Below are 20,239 nucleotides of genomic sequence, written 5' to 3' on the forward strand. Positions count from 1 at the left end.
ACAAACTCTACCTCTAAATTTTAGGCTAATATAAATTTTTTATTTTAAAAAAGACATATCCTAAAGTAAATTTTATATATTTGCTATGTTTTATTATAAAAACACCTACACACACCACGAACAAAGAAAACATTTTTTAGTACTCACCGCTAGGGCCCCAGCGAAGTCGGGCGGTTTAGCGTGCATTTACTACCAATCAAACTGACTGCTGCACTTTGCGTAACAGGTCTGTGATTGGCTACGTCTGCTGGCGCCGACCAATCCGAGCGTCGCTGAGAGCTTCGCTTTCTCTCCACCGGCGACATTCCGGCTGCCGCCGATTCCCGTGTCATGGGTTGTTGTGGTATGCTGCCGTTTCCGAGCGTTTGTGGATTTTCGACGAGCCACGGCTGAATCCTGCGTGGTGGATAATCGTGGATAATGCGGTGATACTGTGTCCCCACCCCAAGCCCGCGGTTCGTTCCTTGGTTTAGCCTCCTCGGAGGCCATCGTTTTTTGTCTGCATCATGAAGAAGCAAATCCTCCGAGTCAAGCAGCTCGCCGATCAAACCTTGCTCAGGTAAGAGGGGCGCACATTTTCACTTTCGAAACGTAATAGCATTAGTTGATCAAGGCCAAAGGTGTTTTCTCAGCTCGAAGAACTTACGCGACGCATTTCGCGCGTCCCAAAACCGTGGTCTAAGCTCCGAGTGCGTGCATTTTCGGGGCTAAAAGACTGCGCTGGGAGCCAACCCTGAGCTCGGTCTTCTAAGCGCAACCGAAGAAAAAGTAAAAACGCCTTTGTTGCGTGAAAACGTTCGAAATATGGAAATTCAATCAACTTTTACGTCCTGGTGGGGGTACAATGAGTATTGTCCGTGGGGCGAGATCGTTGCGGCGATACGCATGGGTGCATTTTGTTGCGCTGCAAGTTCGATCTGTGCTCTGTCCGGATCGCGTAAGGCCATACAGAAACACGGATACACAAAAACATGGTCGGCTGAAGCAAGTAAAGGCAGGCTATCGCGCATACAACGATCGCGGGGCTGATCATATCCGGTAGTTCCGGCATATTCCTGAAATGAGCGTAGTGGCCTACGACGAGTCCGTGCTGTGGGAGTGTTTGGTTATCCTTATTCTCTTTTTCGTGTCTTTGCGTTTGCTTGCGTAACAAGTGCGTCTGCGGGGATTCGTCACACCCAGACGCTTGCCTGACACATCGACGGATTCCGCTTGCAAATCAGCGCCGTGCCAGTTGCATGGGAAAGTATTCCGATTTCGTCTGCATACGTGCGTGCCGCACATTGGCGTGCTGTGGCAGCGGCACACTTTTTGTGCGGCGAAGCGAACGACACTCTCGTCACGTGATGCCATTGTTTTGGTAAAAAAAAAAAAAAGGGGGGGGGGGGGGGGGGGCCTTCGTGTTTGTTGTAGTGATTTTGCTCGATCTGGGGGACCTTTTTGAGTGGGACACGCCAGGGCAGCTCGGCCTAAATGTGCAGCCATTTATGTTTCTTTTCTTTTTTTTTTTTTGTGTGTGTGATGGGTAGGATTATTTGTTAAATGTTTGCTTGTTTATTTATGCGGGGGGGGGGGGGGGGGGGTAAATGACGCAGAAGCTGGGTTCATCGTGTTTTCGGCTCGTCCACAAGTGAGCTGCGAAACGGGTGTATGTATGTGTGGTTAGTGGTCTGGTTGGTGGTCGGCCTTGGGGAAGGACCTCCAGAGGTGAACCGCGCAAGAACCCAATGGTGGAGGGTAAGGGCAGACAGGGGCTACTACAAGGAGTAGGCAAGGGGAAGCCGAGGAGTCGGGCACTTCGCACACTTGAGCGGTGTATATTCGTGAATGCTCAGGGTTCCCGAGGGGTTTTTGGGTACGATTGTCGTTCTCTGTACCTGCTTAACACCGGTTATCCCGTTTAAAAAGCGAAAAAAAAAAGCTATCAAATGTTTGTATGACGTTGGGAGGATCACATGACCTCTTCGACCGCAGGTGGAGATAGTTACATCGTGTGGGCAGTATTTGCTGCGTCGCAAATCCCAGTAGGTTTAGAGACGAGCACCCTGTAAGTTGCGTGCCCGCAGGAAAAAGCCAGCCACGTAGTTCCCGTTCCGCCCCTTTTCTGTTATCGCGGATGAGCTGATGGGGGGTAGCCGAGCAGGGTTCGCCTTGTCGGAAATCTGAGTGCCCATTGCCGCTCCTGGGGTAATCTTTAGGAACATGTGCACTGCCCTCCTAGCAGATAAGAAATGATTGTGGCTGCGGGCAGTGAGCACTGCTCTTCCATTTTTTCCCCCCAAATTAGCCAAGGTGTTGCCTACCCTATCTGGGAGCTGCCGGGCAAGCGTTTATTTACTTATTTATTTACTTTTTTATCAAGGGCACCATGCAGTGCGCTGAAATTAGCAATTTACTTCGTAGTTTCTCAACTATGGCGTTGCATGCAATCGATTACAGTCTCGCTCCTACAAAGCTTTATGCGCTCTGTAATTGATGGTTTGCTTCTCTCCGCTTACCTTCTCTACACGCGAAATAATAAACACGTAGGAAGGAGCACAGGCCACGGCACTTTTTTTTAAAAGATGTGTTTTGTGCACCGTCTTATCTACTTTATTCGTTCGTGTAATAAACCTTACCAGTGCACTCAGTTTTTATTAACTCCGCCTCCTCTCCGGCGTTTGCTCTGCTAAGGTGGAAAGAGTGAAGGCCTTCTGGGAGGAGCTTTTCCTGCAGGTCTCGACCTACAACTGTCTATAGCTGCAAGGTTTAGGCGGTTAAGAGTTGAAGTTATCAAATCATTTTAGTCGTTCCGAGAAAAAGTAGCGAAAATTTGAGAAAAACGTTACTTTTTTTTTTTTCACTCTTCCTTTGGCATGTATGGTTCAATGACCCAAATGCAATAATAACATAGGCGTCGATAGGAACTCTAGTTCCATCATGTTTTTCAAACTCGCTCGAGGGCATCGTTCTGTGAGCCATCGTTGCTATCTTTTGTATACATTGAGATACGTCCACATGTGGAATGCTTTTTGACCCGTTGCCGCTTGCATCCAAAATAGCTTCCAACATATGCTTCTAAGTGTGATCTTTGGACGAGGGCAAAGCATTGAAACAACAAGCCAGAATTCACACGTATTACAGACAATTGTTGCGTTCTCTTCTGGCAGACTTCTCGCTGCCGGTATGCACGCTTGCTCTACGTGGTTCTTGTACGGGTCGCTAATGCGATTCACGCCGAGAGGTTCCTAGATGAGGCGTTTCTATTCCGTGGATTGCATGCCTGCTTCTCTCTTCTTCTAAGCGTTGTGAAAGATGGTGGGGGGGGGGGGGGGGGGAGGAGAGGGCCAATAGGTGTTGCGCACCGGGCGCTTGGTCGCTGGCTTTGCATGCCTGCTCATGTGCGTTTGGTGCTTTGATGGCTGCGATGCCGATTGGCTGGAGCGACAAGGAGGAGCGCGGAAAGGGTGACCCTAATGGACAGCGTTTGGGAGAGCGGGGACACTCTTATTTATAGCCGTTTTATGGGGGCGACGGTGGTGTACCCTGGCTTTCGTGCCGCGTGTGCGTCCATGTTTTGATCCGAGAAAGCCGTCTTGTGCCTGGTGGACATTTTTGTTTGGTTTTGATGAAGGAAGAACATAAGTAGGCAGACATGAATATGAGGAAGTTTTTTTTTGGGTGGGTGGTATTCTTCTGTCAGGGTTCGTGCTTTGAGACTGTTGTCTGTATATGAGCGATTTGTAGCTTTGCGTCCCCCATAACGTTCTGCGTTTGCGCATCATGAAATCCGCCATGTTTGTGCTTTCATGTGACCAATGTTGCGCTTTAGTTGATGTGGCAGCAACAGAACACACTGTAGGGCCCTATTGCGTAACGTGCATTACGCCGTGTTGTCGTATCCGCGTTCGTTTAAATTCTATTAATAGGGAGTTTTCGTAGATCGTTTTCGCCGTCCCGCAAGGCCCTTCGCAACCCGCTACGATAGCGGGAACTCCACAGTCAAGGCTATCGACGCGCAGGCGCAGTAGCAACTTCTTCGTTGCGGAACGCTTAGCGGAGGGGGCAGCGCGGTCTACGAAAACTCCCTAGTATTGCTGGTCAACGTAGTGGTTCTTGTGCAGAGAGTACGGACGTAGCGATGCGGTGACGATAGTCTTGCCGTCACCATTTGATAATAGGGAGTTTTCGTAGACGGCGTTTCCCCCTCCGCTAAGCCGTCCGCAAAGAAGAAGCCGCTACTGCGCCTGCGCGGCGATGGCTTTGACTGTAGAGTTCAGGATATCGTAGCGGGTTGGCGGAGAGCGTTCCGGGACAGCGGAAACGATCTACGAAAACTCTCTGTTGACGAGACAGCGCGCATGCGAATTAGCTGGATCTGTACTCCGCCATGTTTTTGTTTGGGATTGCATGTTGCTTCGAGTAGACGTCACAAACAGAAAAGGAAAGTGTACGCGACGCTTTTTTCTTTTGCGTCGCCGGCTGCTCGAAGGTTCCTCGGGGTTGCCAGTCTCCTGACCTTCCTGCACCTTAATAATGACTCCGCGGCGGCGGGGCCGCAGAGATGTTCGTGCCGACGTAGATGCGAAAGGTCTGGCCGTGGGGTTGTCTCGTTTTTCCGCCACACCTGCGACTCGTGAACAAATTACTCTCGCGTTGTTTTCACGGCGATGGCAGTTATCGACTGGGTTTCGCAGCGGATCCAACGCGTGTTTCAGTGTACGTCTACTACGTGACCCGCTAAGTTTAGCGGAACAAGTTTTGCCGCACAATTTAGCGGGAGTGTCGCGTCGTCGTCGTGTCACGTGACGTCAAGCTACATGACGTCAACATATTGTCGTTAAATTTAGCGGAAAATTTTCGACGTCGTGTGACGTGGCGTCACGTGATGTCGTGACGTCACCTGACGTCACGGTGCCGTTACCGGGACGCGCGAATCCAGTAGATTGAAACGCTGCGGTGTAACTGTGCAGCGTCTGCCGGGCGTCTCGGCTGTCGACGCAATCGTCACCGCGCAGTTTCATTCGCACGTCGCGACGATCGTTTGTAAGCGCTTGGTGGTCCCCCGTTTGTTGGCTTGTCATTGGCTTTGACCTTGTTTCCCGGCTTTGACGAGGATTTGGGCGGGGGCCGTTTTTCGTTTTCGTCGACGGGTTCGTCGGCCTCGAAGTGGTTTACCGACGTCCACCTCGATTGGGTCACGTGTTTCTTTGCGGGATTGATTATTATTATTATTTTTATTTTCTTCTTTAATTGGCGTTCTGGGTTACGCCGCTACGTCTGAGTGGTAACTCTTGGGGAGTTGGGCTAATGGAGATTAATACGCCGCGGTCGGTAGCCGGTTTCATTTCCGCCGCACCACCGTAATTTATTTGTTATATTTTTTATAGGATGCATAATTTGATAAGGGAACTGGATCGACTAGCACTCGTTGCAGCGGCTAACGTCGGAGGGAGTGTTTGTTTTGGGCAGCTGCGTTCAAGAAAGCCAAGGCTGTGTAATTGCGTCGTGTTCTTTTCGGTCGTAACGGTTCTTGGGGGTGCGGTTGTTTCCATTTGTCATAACCACATCGAGAAATTAAGATGAAAACAAAAAGCCGCAACGAAAAGCACAACGAATACTATCTGTCATTTTTTTTGTCTGGTGTTTTAAAGTTTTTTGTGTGTAGTAATTTTTTTGTCAAAATATAATAAAGTAGCGCCAACAGGCAATTTACTCACACTTGCCTCGCCCAAAACGCTCTCTCTAGCTTATTAAACTCACACTTACACTAGCTTCGCGTACTAACGGTTATACTAGTTTCGTATACTTCTTTGCCGACTTGCACATATCTACACTAGCTTTGCAGACTCGCGCTAGTTTCGCATGTAGTTTTTCCTTTTTTTTTTATCAATTAAATCTCACAACTGTTCGGAATTGTCAACTGGTTCATCTTTCCTAACTTTTACTTTTACTACAATTGTTTTTGTTTCAGGGGATTACGCTTGGAAACTTCGAACAAATGACGTAAAAATGGTCTTTCTTTTTAAATATAATTTGCTCCACGGCTATTTATTTCCTATTTAAGCAACACCCGGCTTGAAGGCGACGGAATGAGCTAGTTAAGTTTCGATCGGCGTGGACCGTAGACATTTGTAATGACAGAGCTTTATTCGAAAGCTACTCAGATATAGACAATGCAACGAGCAGCTTATGTTTTCGGGCTATGCTGTTAGAACTGTATACCAAGGGTAGATTAGTTCTGCACAAGCATCTAAAAAAAAAAAGATTTTTTTTTTTTTTAACTTATGGAACGAGTAAAAACGTACAAACGGGGCCAGTGCTTTGCTTCGCAGCGTTTTAATTACTGGGCGCAGCCGCACATGTCGCCCGCTACCAGCCCTTTCTCATCGATCCATTAGTCGCGGTAAAATTTGTTTTCTTCTTTGATATAATGATTCGATCGCTGGGACACGTTAACTTTTGGTGTTCCTTTCTTGTTTCTTTCTTTTTATGTATTTCGGGGTTAAGTTGGCGTGATAAGTGAACTACGATCTACATCGCTTTCATAGTTGGAGGAGATCGTTTTTGTGAATTATATTTTTGTCAGGATTGAAACTTGTTTCGTGCTCACCGAGTGTCGTACCAAAGGGGTGGATGAGTACGACTGAACTCTTTCTATTGGGCGGCTACCTAGCCAATGCATTATATATATATATATATATATTATTAAAGGTAACTTTTTCCTCATTTGTGGCGCCATTCTGCGGCGTTGACGGGTGACATCCGAATTCCCCTTCAAGCGCTCGAATAAAGGTAGGATTTATAACATCTTTTTTTCATTTTTTTTTTCAATAAGATATTTAACATATTAGGAACCAAAAAAAGAAAAGAAAAAAGACCGAAAGTTTGTCAAGCTGCATCATGCAGCTTTTTTCCTCGGTCTCCTTCCGTCATTGACTGGCTTGACGGAAAATAAGCATTATTTATTATTATTATCATCGCATACCTATTGTATTACCCACCGTCATTTGGCTGGTAAAACCAAATACCAGCTAGTAGAAAGGCCTCTCTGTATGACGTCATCGTTTGGGGATCCCCGACCGACCCGCTCCAAGCGGCAAACACGCTGCAGTTTGACGATAGTATACGCCGCAAGGCGGCCGACGCGTGCTAGCGTTCCGAGACGCTGCAAGGCACACTGGCGGCGACGCTGAGGCGAGCTACGCGGAGCGCCAGTTCGTCTGCTTCTTTGCGTAGGAGTGGCGGTGACGTCAGAACGACACTGAGCTCTGATTGGCTTGGATTGAAAGGATAGTTGGTAGTCCTTCATACTGGGTACCTCAAGGCCTACCCACCGTTCTGACGTCATCGCCACCACTGTGCAAGTAGTACCAGTCGGACTTGCGCTCCGTATAGGCAGCGCTGCGTGGATCCACTATAGTGTGATGACGTTTGGAGTGGAAAAGGACGAGCCTGGTCTTTTATGTAATATTAATGAAACCCTCGCATAAAAAGCAACCGGTCTTGTGACGATTGTTGATCAAGTATAGGTTGGAGGTACTGTATACACCGGGTATCAGCTTGGTTGCGCGACCATTCGCGTTTGCGTGTGACCTGCTGCGCGTTACACGACTTACTGCGTTTCACTGTATGACGTGTTACGCGGACATGTCGGTTCCTGTATAGCAACAGTTCCTTTTCGTAAGCGGGGCTGATCCGGCGTATAGAGAGAAACGTTGGAATAAAGGGAGCGATAGGTTTTTGGGGTGCCAGCATTGTTCCCCAGGTCGTTAAAAAACAAAAAAACAAAGAATTAATATTATTTAGTGAACATTTTTGGATGCATTCGGTAACTCCCGAAAACCGTAATAGGGAGTTTTCGTAGATCGTTTCCGCTGTCCTGCAACTCTCTCCGCAACCCGCTACGATACCAGGGACTCTATAATCAAGGCTATCGGCGCGCATGCGCAGTAGCGGCTTCTTCGTTCCGGAGGACGTAGCGGAGGGGGAAACGCGGTCTACGAAAACTCCCTAATGACTCTTTAGTGACTATCCTTTCCGGTGGCCATGCGTCAACTTAATTTCCTTCTTTTTTTTTTTTTTTTGCTGTGAGTGAGTTTTTGTGATTTTTCACACGACGCTGCAAGTTTTCCGCATCCGAGTCCAACGCACCCTGCGATGGACTAGGGCCCGAAGGCTGGCGGGCGGAGCACTGCCTCGGAAAAGCCAGCATCCGCATTACGAAAGAGTGCCCGACAGAAATTCCGACACGCAGAGTACGAGGAGCAGTAATCTAACGCATAGGGTTCTCTGTTATGATAGCTCGTGATTTTATATCGGTGAAGTAAAGGTGCATGGTATTTAGTTCCATAAACATTCTTGCCATATTTCGTAAACACGTCAACTGTTTAGACAAGTTGAACGGCGCGCAGGCAACAGCGACATAAAGTCGTTTCGCCGTAGCCATAACAATCCTATCCAACTTTTGTGCAAGTTAAACTTTCCTGGACCCGGATTTCCCTTCCCCACGTGGTTCGTATATACGCTCCCATGACGAACACTTTATCCGACTTCAGTTCTTAATAGCCGCTGGTTCTGATCCCGGGTTCTCTTCGCCCCATCGCTTCCAGACGGTATTTAATCCCTTCTGCTCGCTTAGCATCCGACGTGACGCACGGCGCGACATTGAGATTGAAACAATGGCCCGCAGGTTACGCTCCAGAGCCGTCGATTTCTCTTTCTTTTCTTATCTCACTCTGCGAGATTCCAATCGGCGAATCGAGCCCGTGTCAGATAATAGCGGCTTCGAATTGCGCGCGCGCATCTCGTCGCCCCGTACTACATGACGAGGAAGACACCCACGTCTCCGGCGGTCTATTGTTTCTCGCGAGCACCTGTTGTCGTCGGCGTCGCGATCTTCGGCGATGAGATGGCGTGCCTGTATCTCTGCCAGTGATGCGACTTTTTTTTTTTTTTTTTTTTTTAAGTCACCGATGTGCTTCGCAACATTTTATAAGTCACCGATTTGCCTTACAATTTTTGGGAAACACTACAGCCAAGTTTCCTCCCTGAACTCACTGCCACGCGGCCTTCGAAGCACGGATCAGGCGTTGAGTCGCGTTCGAATCTCTATGCAGACTGTCTTTTGTATGATGTATATAACTAGTGCCCACACTAGTTATACATCATACAAAAGACAGTCTGCATAGAGATTCGAACGCGACTCACCCCTGATCCGTGCTTAGAAGGCCGCGTGGCAGTGAGTTCAGGGAGGAAACTTGGCACGCGGCACATTCGAACCATGGATATTGGGGGTGACTTGTGTTTGCAGACTGTTGGGGATGAATCGTACTTCTGGTTTCTAGGCTAGGAGGCGCAAGCAGCTACACCGCCCGTTATGTATGGAGATCTGCGAAGAATACAGCGAGAAAAGCATCTTTTTAGCACATGATATCAAAGCAGCGTCGGACCCTCTTTCTGATTTGCACCTAAATGTGCATTGTTATGCAAGTGAAATTATTTTGACTCTAACGTGAGCGGTTCGAGACCCCAAAGTTCGTTTTTTAGGCTCGCAATATGGGTGTGTATTTCGTACCTGCTTTGTAACCATCAAACTGAGATATGAACCTACTGATTCTTCAGTTCTAAGTGATACCCCAAGCGTGCATGACTGAGAAGGAACGCTTTTTCCGTACCTGTAGAAGATTTCAGTTTACTCCCTACCCCGAGTGTAATAGATAAGGAGGTCAAAATGACCTTGCCCAGTCAGTCTCGCCTTAGCTCATCAACGAACATTCTAGGTCGAATACTCGAGATGCCGAATGTGATGGAGCCGAGCGCTACTTCGTCGACTCACAACCAGCTGTCACGCCGACGTATCGTCGCTCGCTGCTGCCACCGTCGACGCTCATCTTCTCTTTTGTTTCTAGGCACAGGTTCGCCGATTCAATCTTTATTTTCTGTTGCACGCTTGTCGATCCGTTTGCATCTGCCACAATATATATTTATGTTACGGACTGTTTGTTTGATCACACAGACGTGCGCCGAAGCAACCGTGCTGTCAGAAAACCTTGAAACATGTGCTGACCTGCACTTCGACCTTGATACACTTCACGGCTTCACCGTGTTTTCACCTCGCATGTTTTCGGAGCGAGCTCCATGGGAAGGCGTTCGCGCACCTCGATCGTGGATCAAAGCTGTGCACGGGCGCTCTTCGCTTCCGAAATCCCGCAGACAGTTGACCCCGAGAAGAGAAGTTTCGCCGATCGTCAGCAGCCTCATTCAACGCGGTCGTGTACTCCGTCTGGAGGAACCACGGAACCCGCGAAGCCATTGTGTCGTCTGCTGGTGAGGCAGAACCGGTTTTGCATTTTTTATTACGGGCTTTTATCATCGCTTTATGAGACTGAGACGATGGGGAAAGTCTTCACGATTAGGTATTAAAAGGTCAGAATGCTTACGGAAATGTATTAAATTTTTTTATCATCCAATTTCTAACCTCACGTCGAGCTTCTATATGCATTGGTCCGTCCATAGCAAAGACCCGAGCAACGGTTTGTTCGGAGCGGAGCGCCATGTTGTGGCTTCATCACTTACGGGTCAACAATAAGGAGCGCAAGTTCGTCTGCTTTTTGCACAGGGGTTGCGTTGATGTGAGAACGCCGAGCCCTTATTAGTTGATTAAAAAAACAAAAAAAACAACAGTGGGTAGATTTTGAGGCATATAGCATTGATGTATACCCACTCTCCTTCCAATCGTAGCCAATCAGAACTCGGCGTCGTTGTGACGTCACCGCAACCCCTGGGCGAGAAGCAGACGACTTGCTCTCTGCATAGTGTTCTTGCACGAGACCATGATGCAAAGCACTACACCGCTTCGTAAATCTCACCGGAACCCGCCGGAATCCATGTTGGAGGCATTCGTCGCTGTTATGCTGTGTTTTTTGTGTGCTTTTGCGTGGCCGTGTGCGCACACTGTAGTTTGTCCGCTCACTCGAGGTTTAAAAATGGCCACTTTCGCCGTAAATAATTGTTCCGGCCGTAAGCGTCGTCGACAACGGAGCTACGGTCAGCGATATCCGTTTTTTCTAGAATTCTGGAAATCATTAGGAATCAGGACAAGGTGACGCGCGTCAAGTCGGTTCGCGGGCGTGATGAATGGCTCCCACGGATAGGCCGGCACAACCTCGACCAGGCGGTTAACAGACTGCAGCAGAGCGTGGCCGATCCTGGGGTCTATAACATCTCCGGTTCCGAGAGAAAGAACGAGATAGAAAGCGACACATAAAGCAGAGAAAGGGACCAGACGAAGGGTTAGGCAAAGTTCTCCTTGTTTGGCCGGGACAAGTTTGAAGTCGCTCGAGCGCTTGTCAACTTTCGGTGTTTTTCTACGAAGTAGGATAGAGAATACGAAGGTATAGATCTTACAGGTGATGTTTTGCTGCTTCTATGCCCCGTCGCTCCGAAGCGGCCGATTGCGTGGGACCTTTCACTTAGGTTATTATGTTAACTCTAGGATTTCGACAGAAACGCTCTGTACACCAACTATAGGTTTGTGGATTGCACTTCGTGTCAGGTGAAGAACCCCTTTGGACGAGAGAGCATTCTGAAATATGGTTATACAGAAACGGGTCTATGGACTCTACGGCACCACTACTATTGCCTCAATAAGACGTCGAATGCCTCCAACATAGCGCTAAGGCGCTGATAGCAGACGACAGTGTGCCACACTAATTATAGAAAGTAAGGGGTACTTGAATGCCTTTTTGAGCTGCCGGAACGAACTACTTTTTCTGAGTACTCTGGCCTTCATTTTTCCAAGAGACTATTTAGTATCTCTAAATTCAAAGCAACAGTGAAAAGGTTTGGCCGTTTGCATGCATCCGTCATTGTGCATATTTTGCAAAAAAAAAAAAAAAATTGATTGCGGAACACATTTCCTTGCCTTTACAAATCGCTTTGCAACATTGTCACTGCCGAGACATGCACCTGTTGGAGTAGAGGTATTCCGTTGCGTCTCTTTTCCGTGCCGTACACCTCGCGCGTGGATGTGTCTTGTTGGAGTCGTTAAACCCTCGTCCGACGCGTCGTCGATCGTTTGTATGCCAGTGAGCGGAGTGCCCGCCGACAGCTGGTGTGCTTTGCGACGCGCCTTGGTTGCGCAACAACGGCTTTGGGGCCGTTCACACGCGCCGGCGATTTGTCGCCGCGCATTCGGATCACGGAGGCGATTTTCATCTCTTCGGAGCGCTGCTCTTCGCTTTCTCGCGGAAGTTTCTTTCCGTCGCTTCTTTTTTATGGCATGCGTGTGTATGTGTGTGTCCGTGGGCTCTCGAAATGGTGCCATATTAAAGCATTTACGTCATGCAACTAAATATATATACTTGGGTTGAAAAAAAAAAAGTTGAGGATTAGGCTAGGTGGCTCAAGCTACCGTCCGTTACAAGGGGTATAGCCATTAACATCCATCCATCTATCCATCCAAGTCGCAATCAGTGTGCGTGCACAAAGACGATGACCGCCGTGACGGTGCACTTTTGGGGCTATGTTTGATTGTATCCGTCAGGGTGGCTGCGGTCGGATTCGATGCGAAACTTGAGTGTAGGGCTAGAACATCCTCGCGTAGACCAGCGTTAGGTATAGGTTTCAAGGCTCGAGCGCCGTGCAAAAAAAAAAAAAAAAAAAAAAAAGAAAATGCAATGTGTCCAGTTTTGCTCTCGCTGTATCGCGGTCCGTAATCGCCGCGAAGGCCGACGTTAGCCAAGGCTGCATGCTGCGCTTTCTGCAGGGGAGATTGGCGTGGAAGCTCGAAAGAAAATATTCTTCTAAATGGGTTGGAGCAAGTCGGTTATTCATTGAGATGCATTTTTTTTTTTTAGATTTTGTTTTTCATACTTGTTTTTGAAAATATGAAATTTAAAAGATGGCGAATGGCGAATTTTTTTCTTTCTTCCTGAATTAAAAAAAAAAAAAGAAAAGAAAAAAAAAAAAGTTGTGTACTGAACCGAGTTTATGACGGATCCGGGTTTGTGTACGATTTTCGATTCGACCGAAGAGAGTCGATCGGTCCCGTGGCGGGAGTTGGCGGCTGTTGACCGCTCTGTGAAAAGACCGACTCGAAAAACTAGAAAAGAGTGTTTTTTTTTTTCTTTTTTTTTTTTTAAGGTTGGTACAAATTTCCGCGCAGTTTCTCTCGCCTTTTTTTTTTTGCTCTTTTTCTAGAAACAAAAATTAAAAGAAAGAAGCCGATGAAGGTTCCTTCGACGCAGTCTGCCGTGCATCATAGCGCCGCGGATACTTTTCGCACACCTTTGCGATCCGATTCATGGTTCTCTAACCCAAACCAAAAAAAAAAAAAAAATGTTTTTTGTTGTTGGCTTTGGCATGTGGACATGCAGATGCAAATCTGCGTGTTCCAATTTTCTTGTTCCCCTTTTTGATAAATGTATACTGCGCATCATTGCAGAGGCGAAAGCTATTCATGAGCACGAGAAGGAACGAGCAGGGCCATGACATCTGGATGTTCCGACCCTGCTCGTCAGGTTTTCGCAGTCTGACGGCGGGCTGAAGAGCCCCCCTGCGTGTCCTCCAAATGTATCCCCCCCCCCCCCCCCCTAAAAAAAAAAAAAAAAAAATAATGCAATAAAGATGATTAAATTACCCTAACCACGTTGAACACTAAAGCGTGAAACACGCGTGAGCAAAAATCGTGTCCGCCGCTGCGTGGCGTAACCATGGCAACCGTTGCTCTCATTTCATTGGTGGTTTCAACTAGTTACGCCGCGCGGCGGTGCGATGCGACGCGATTTTCGCTCACACGTGTTTCACGCTTAGGTTACATCAACAGCTTTAAACTACATAAAGCTGCGACTTTAGCCCGCGCTAGACTGTCAGCCATATCGGGCTTCTGAAGCCGACCGGAGGCTTCAGTCAAGAAGAGATACGCCCGTTGAACTGAGGTTTCCATGCCGGCCATCGCACGAAGTTCAGTCCAAGCTGCATTGTCCGCCGTATAGTGGACTTTTGAAACCGAGTCCTCGTCCAAATAGAACTGTATCAGCTCAGCTGAGATTTCAACGCCGACCAAAGGAGATATGCGGGGGCCTCCATATCTTTGACAGCACGTGCGTGTAACGAAGCAGGCAGGCGGGGGTTGTTGGCCACGTGCTGACACACGCGTGCTGACGTATCGTGGGAGCTTTACCAAAGCCGACGACGGCGTCGCCCCCTTGTCGTCCCACTGGCGGCGGCGGCGGCTTGCTTCGCCGGTGTCCCCCCCACGCGGCCGGGAGGAGAGACGAACCGAGTTTCCATTACCGAGGAAGAAGAACCGCCCGGGAAACAAGATCAAGGGCTCTGCGGGGGAGGCGACACACACACACGCCGGCCGCGTCGCTTCGTCGTGGGATCCGTGTCGTCGTCGCCGTTGGTGATGCGGGGCGCTCGTTTGCGAGACGGTCGGTCGCGTGCGTCAGCTTGTGCCCGTCGATACCGCGCCGTCTGCTGCGCGGGGGAGGGTGGCAAGGGCGTGTTTGATTGCTTTGGCCGCTATGCGGAATTTATTCGCATTTGGGACATTGCGTGGGGACTGCATACGCTATTTTACATTGCCTCACACACTCGCACACACACACAAACAGCTTGAGGTTAGTTGTCCAGAGTATGCCGACATCGTTAGGCGCTCGCTGAATGTGATAAATTTAGCCGGTGCAGTACTATTGGCGGCGTGTGCGAGCTTATGGGGCGCTTGTCTAGCCATCATTATCGTCATCGTTTGTGACGTCACGGGTAGGACGGAGTGGGACAGACGGCGCAGATCTTGGATGCCTCGGCTCGTCAGCTCGCTTCATGCGCTGTTTGGGTGATGCGCGGCAAAGCCTGTTTCACGCGTTTTGTTGAATTTGCTGAAGTGATGTTTGTAGTATAGGACATTTTACCAAAGCTCGAAATTGCACGTGGCAAACAAACACTTTTGGTGCTGAGGCGTCGAAGCGCTCGAATGGTGGTGCTCTATTCTTTACCCCAGTACAAAAAGTTGGACGGTGAAAATAGAATATCCGACGCTTTATCCCACTACAACGTTTACCGTGGCGAATAAGGTGAATTTTTTTTGGTTATGGCTCCGACAAAATAAAACTGAGAAATGAACGTTTCGGACAAAATACAACTAAGAAATGAACGTCTCATCCAGGGATGGGCAGTATTTCAAATACAAGTATTTGAAATACGTATTTCAAATTCTTGGTGTATTTTGCATTTGTATCTAATTACAAATTGGGTAAGGTATTTGACGTGTGTATTTAAATACTAAAACGTGGGTATTTCAAATACAATTGTTAATAAATACAATTTTGTGGGCGAAAATACAACCCTCAAATTTATTCTCACTGTCCAGAGCAGGAAGAAAACTACGTTCTGCACCGAATGCAGTGTCTCTCAATCAAGCACAAGCGTTTAGTGACTTTGTGATTACGGTGCTAGTCCAGGGCAAGGATAGTGACGAAATCGACGTTCACAGGCAGACTGGCTAAATAAGTGCCTGTGACAACTTGTGATGCTTTCCAGCCTGATTTCCATCCATATTTTTGCCCGGAACATTCTAAATGCGCGGGTCGTCCAGATTTTCGTAACTGGTGCGAGTTGCAACAATAAAAAATTCACTAGCTAGTGCTGCGCGTCTTGGTCGTCTCGGTTCTCTGTTGGTCTATACCAGGGGTGGCCAAGCTGCGGCTCGCGAGGCTCTTCGCGTGTTAAAGTGCGGCTCGCAGCTCCCTCCCCTCCCCCCCCCCCCCCCCCCCCTATCCAACTCCCGGTCACACGAGCACTTCCCCAAACAGAGAAATGGAACGCTTTTTAAATCGAAAGACAGGTAGCGGTTTGGCAGTCTTGTGGTACTGCTATCTTACGTACAATTAGGCTGCTTTTAACTCGGATAGAGTGAAAGTAGTTGGACTCGCTTATTGCTCGGACAAAAGTTTGCCCCCCCCCCCCCCCCCCCCCCCCCCCCCTTGCGGCTCTTGAAGTTTCGTGGTTTTGTTGGCGGCTCTCAGGCCTGGTTAGCCTGGCCACCCCTGGTCTACACCAAAATGTAATCGAAAAAAAAAAAAAAACAAAAAAAAAAACAGCTGCTTGAAGCTCTGTACTTTTTTCACCTATTGCGTCCAAGCTGATTACATTTATTTGTGATTATATTTCTATTACGTTACTAGAGCCTCGCACACTAACTCCCGAGTGTGCGATGCAAAATTAAAATGAGATACCCAGAAACTCGTTGCAGGTACCCTGAAGTTCCTGAGGCAAATTTTGAGGAATGTATTTGGAGGAGACCAAATACATTTGGTTGTATTTGTATCTTGTAGTTAAATGTTTTTTTGGAAATGATAATTAGACTTGTAGTTAAATACATTTTTGACGAAGTATTTTGTATTTGTGTTTCGATACATATTTGCAAGTATTTTGCCCATCCCTGGTCTCATCAAATTGAAAATAGAAAAGCGAAGTTCGAGAACCTCTCGCGTGTGCAGTAAACGCTTCAGTGAAAGCAACTCGTTGCATCCAGTTGGTTGTAATGTATTGTGTGAGTGCTGGTCTCTTCTTAGTTCCTAGTTGATTCCTTTTTGAATTTTGTAAACCAGTAAACTAAGATTTCCTCAAAATAACTGGCAGGAAGAAGCGGTACTGGGCCTCCGGAGTCGTTTTAATTCAATCCCCGCTTGTTCACCGGGTCGACGCGAAAGGTGCTAGACCCCCTCGCGATCGAAGTCTTAAACCTAGCAAATCAGGTGACGAGCATCCCAAAAAATGAGGAATACACCTGCTATGAATAATTACCATTCGTATGTTTAATTTTTGAGGGCCCAAATCCGTATGATGCGTGATGCGCTTCTCAGGGACCGATTTTTAGATTTGTGAACAATTCTTAGTTACTATTGGATAGGACAAATTAATGAATCGCCTGAATTTGCTGGCCATGACCGACAACTTAAGAATTTATGAGAATTTCTGCTTTTCTTTCGAAGAGAAGTCGCGATCTGGCAAACGTCTTTGCCACGTACTCGATGCGGAGCAGCTAAATGTCAGTTGCTGACGAGCATTTGCTCGGGAGCAACTGTCGCGTCACACTTGGATAGAAGCGTCGGTATCGGCAAGCTCAGTGTAGCTGAAACAAGTGTGCGGCGCTCTGCAACACAACTGTGCGCGCGTGCACAGCTAAGAAGGCAGCTCGTCATTTACTCTAGTTAATGCTAACTTTTTTCTACAGCTGCCTCCACAGATCCGGAAAAACAAGAACCAGGGAGGCTGTGATTAGCCCTGACTCCCACCGCGCAAGCTATAATGTGAAGCTCCAGGCTTGTTTTTGATCATTTTGAGAGGATTTCTGATATAAAAAAGCAACTCCGAGGCGCTGTTATTCATTGGACAAATCACTCACAAAAAACGTTATACGCGTTTGTTTAATAAATAAGCCGTTTTTAATCGGCATAGATTTGAATTAACATCGCAACTCCATGCTTTGACATAGCACATCGTCTGCTCACATCTTATTAGCTGCGTCACTGGAGGGCGCCCGCGAGGTGGCGTTACCAAAACGTCTCGTCGCCATGTCTTTACCACGCAGTATAGTGCGGACACGACGTCGCGCCGATGCTCAATCCAGATCGAAACTGGCATGGATTGGATTGGATTGCAGCGCGAGCTTTCGCTCCACGTGCTCCGCCGCCGATCCCGGAGGAGTGGTCATGTTCCACAGGGGATCCGGAGGTACTCCGTTCGGATAGCGTGCTCGATCTCGGATGCGGTCTATAGACCCTTTCAGGCAACATGTCATGGGCGCCGCCATCTTGGCGTCACGTGACCCTGCCGCCATAGCCGCCCTTCAGTTTCTCGCCGTTCCTCCGCGTTGTGTGCTGCACCGGCCCCTACCGGAGCTTTGTTTTCGCGCTCTTTTACGTTCCGCGTTGAAATCGTGTGTTTTCTTTAGGTCTTTTCGATATTTCGGGCTTTCATTTAATCATTTGATATCTATATTTTAACATATCTCTTGTATTTTCTTATTTATGAAATGGAATCGGACGGCGAACGGATCGACGATACACGATTATGGCTTCAGAGACCATGTAAGTTCATCCCATTCTAACGTTTTTCTCGCTAATAAAGGCAGTCAACACCATTGCGACATATGCAAATTTCAACTGACGCAGTAAGGCTATCCAGTCGTGCTTCTCGCTGCATGAGCGCGCTTGTTTCCGTAAAGCCGACCCGCATGTAAGGGATTTAGCGTGCGACGAGACGAGCGACGGCGACAACGACGAGAGTCAGCGACGAAGATTTCTCACTGTCGCCTGTTGCATCGCTCGGTTTTTTGGGTTTTTAGAAAACGTCGCTCACCGTCTTGGTCGCTTGCTCCCGTCGCTTCCATGCGGTTGGCCTCGTCGCGCGACTGCCCGAGCGACAGCGAAGGGGGTCACCGTAGCTTGTCTCGTTGCTCGCCGAATCGCTTGCACGCGGTTTATACTTAATATCGAGGCGCCAGTGGTTCATTGCTGTGTACATGGAAATTAATTGAGTATAAACCGCATGTAAGTGATTTGGCGAGCGACCAGATAAGCGACGGCGACCCGCTTTGCTGTCGCTCAGTCAGTCGCGCGACGAGGCAAACCGCATGGAAGTGACGGAGCAAGCGACCAAGACGGTGAGCGACGTTTTCTAAAAACCCCCAAAAAAACGAGCGATGCAACAGACGACAATATTTGTAAATAAAAAAAAAATCTCCGTCGCTCGTCTCGTCGCACGCTAAATCGCTGACATGCGGGTCGGCTTTACGGAAACGAGCGCGCACATGCAGCGAGAAGCACGACTGCGATAGCCTTACTGCGTCAGTTGCAATTTACATATGTCGCAATAGTGTTGACTGCCCTTTATTAGCGACAAAAGCGTAAGAATGGGATGAACTTACATGGTCATTGAAGCCTCATAAGTATCGTCGACCCATTCGCTGTCCGATTCCATTCCATAAATAAGAAAATACAAGAGCTATGTCGAAATATAAATATCAAATGATTAAATGAAAGTTCTAAATAGCGAAAAGACCCAAAGAAAGTGCAAGATTTCAACGCGTGCAAGCGTGCAAGATTTCAACGCAAATGAACACGAAAGCGAAGCTCCGGTAGTGGCCTCTGCAGCACACAACGCGGAGCAACGGCGAGGAACTGAAGGTCGGCTATGGCGGCCCGGAAAGCGCGCGAAGGGTGCGCCGACTGGTGGCAGCTCCAGTAACTGACTCGCTGAAAGCGTCTATATCTGATACCGGCGCGCTCCAAAACGACCAGTGGAATTCGCCATTAGCTCTAACGTAACATAGTGAACTTACTCTGGCGTGTTAAAACTGTTATTGGGCTTTATACTCGTCTCGTCTTAGCATGGATAACTGGGAAGGATGTGCGAGCGTGAGCGGATAGCCTTGTTGACTGCCTTTAGTGCACTCTGCACGAGCGCTCCAGCCGCCGAGGCTTCATCCAAAACAAATAGCTCGCGTTTTGAGCGTGCGCGGCTAACAATAGTTCATGCATGCTAAGGCCCTAAGGGCAGACGAAGTACAGGGTGTGACGAAAGAAAATTTACAGGGTTTTTTTCACCGCAAAAATAAACTAGGCATCGCCGAACGCTCATTCTCCGCCCAGAGGTAGCGCTAGAGGTCACAACCAGATGCCAAAGTTTCAGCCCGATCCGACACCTTAATCAAAAGTTATAACTAATTTTCTGAAAATTTCATTGGGAAAATGGCGGCCGACGGAGTTTTCGAATACATGCGGCTCTATGGCACCAGAAACCGAAAACGGGCCAAAAAATGGGCTCCATTGTTCCATTGAAATTTTCAGAAAATCTTTTGTAACTTTTGAATAAGCTAGGTATCGGATCGGGCTCAAACTTTGGCACCTGGTTGTGACCTCTAGCGCTACCTTTGGACGGAAAATGAGCGTCCGGCAATGCCTAGTTTATTTTTGCGGTGAAAAAAAAAAAAAAAAACACTGTAAATTTTCTTTTGTGACACCCTGTATAGTCGATCGCTATTGAATATTTACCTGTGTGTGCGTGTGTATGTTAGTGTTTACGCTATGCCGCGACTTTTATATGTTTTTCTTTGTGCACTCGCGGGTATAGACAAATGGGGCCCAGTCAGGCTATTCTAACCACCCTTTGACACATCTTCTTAAACCTTTGCTTACTAATAAATAAATCAGTTTTGACGACTCAATACGCGTAAATAAATAGACGCGCG

The 20,239-nt window shown here is 47.9% G+C and overlaps 1 protein-coding gene across 1 annotated transcript in view; it reads left to right on the top strand.

Moving 5' to 3' along the window:
- Nucleotides 1-210: 210 nt before the first annotated feature.
- LOC8027032 (rho GTPase-activating protein 44) overlaps nucleotides 211-20,239 on the top strand; it is a 110,253-nt gene continuing 90,224 nt past the window's right edge. The window contains exon 1 of the mRNA XM_040214559.2: nucleotides 211-559. Coding sequence (XP_040070493.1) covers nucleotides 507-559 — 53 coding nt within the window. The 5' untranslated portion in view covers nucleotides 211-506. The remainder of the gene's footprint in view (nucleotides 560-20,239) is intronic.

This window comes from Ixodes scapularis, unplaced genomic scaffold, assembly GCF_016920785.2.
Source record: "Ixodes scapularis isolate PalLabHiFi unplaced genomic scaffold, ASM1692078v2 PGA_scaffold6__148_contigs__length_123643588, whole genome shotgun sequence".
In the NCBI taxonomy this organism is placed as follows: Eukaryota; Metazoa; Arthropoda; class Arachnida; order Ixodida; family Ixodidae; genus Ixodes; species Ixodes scapularis.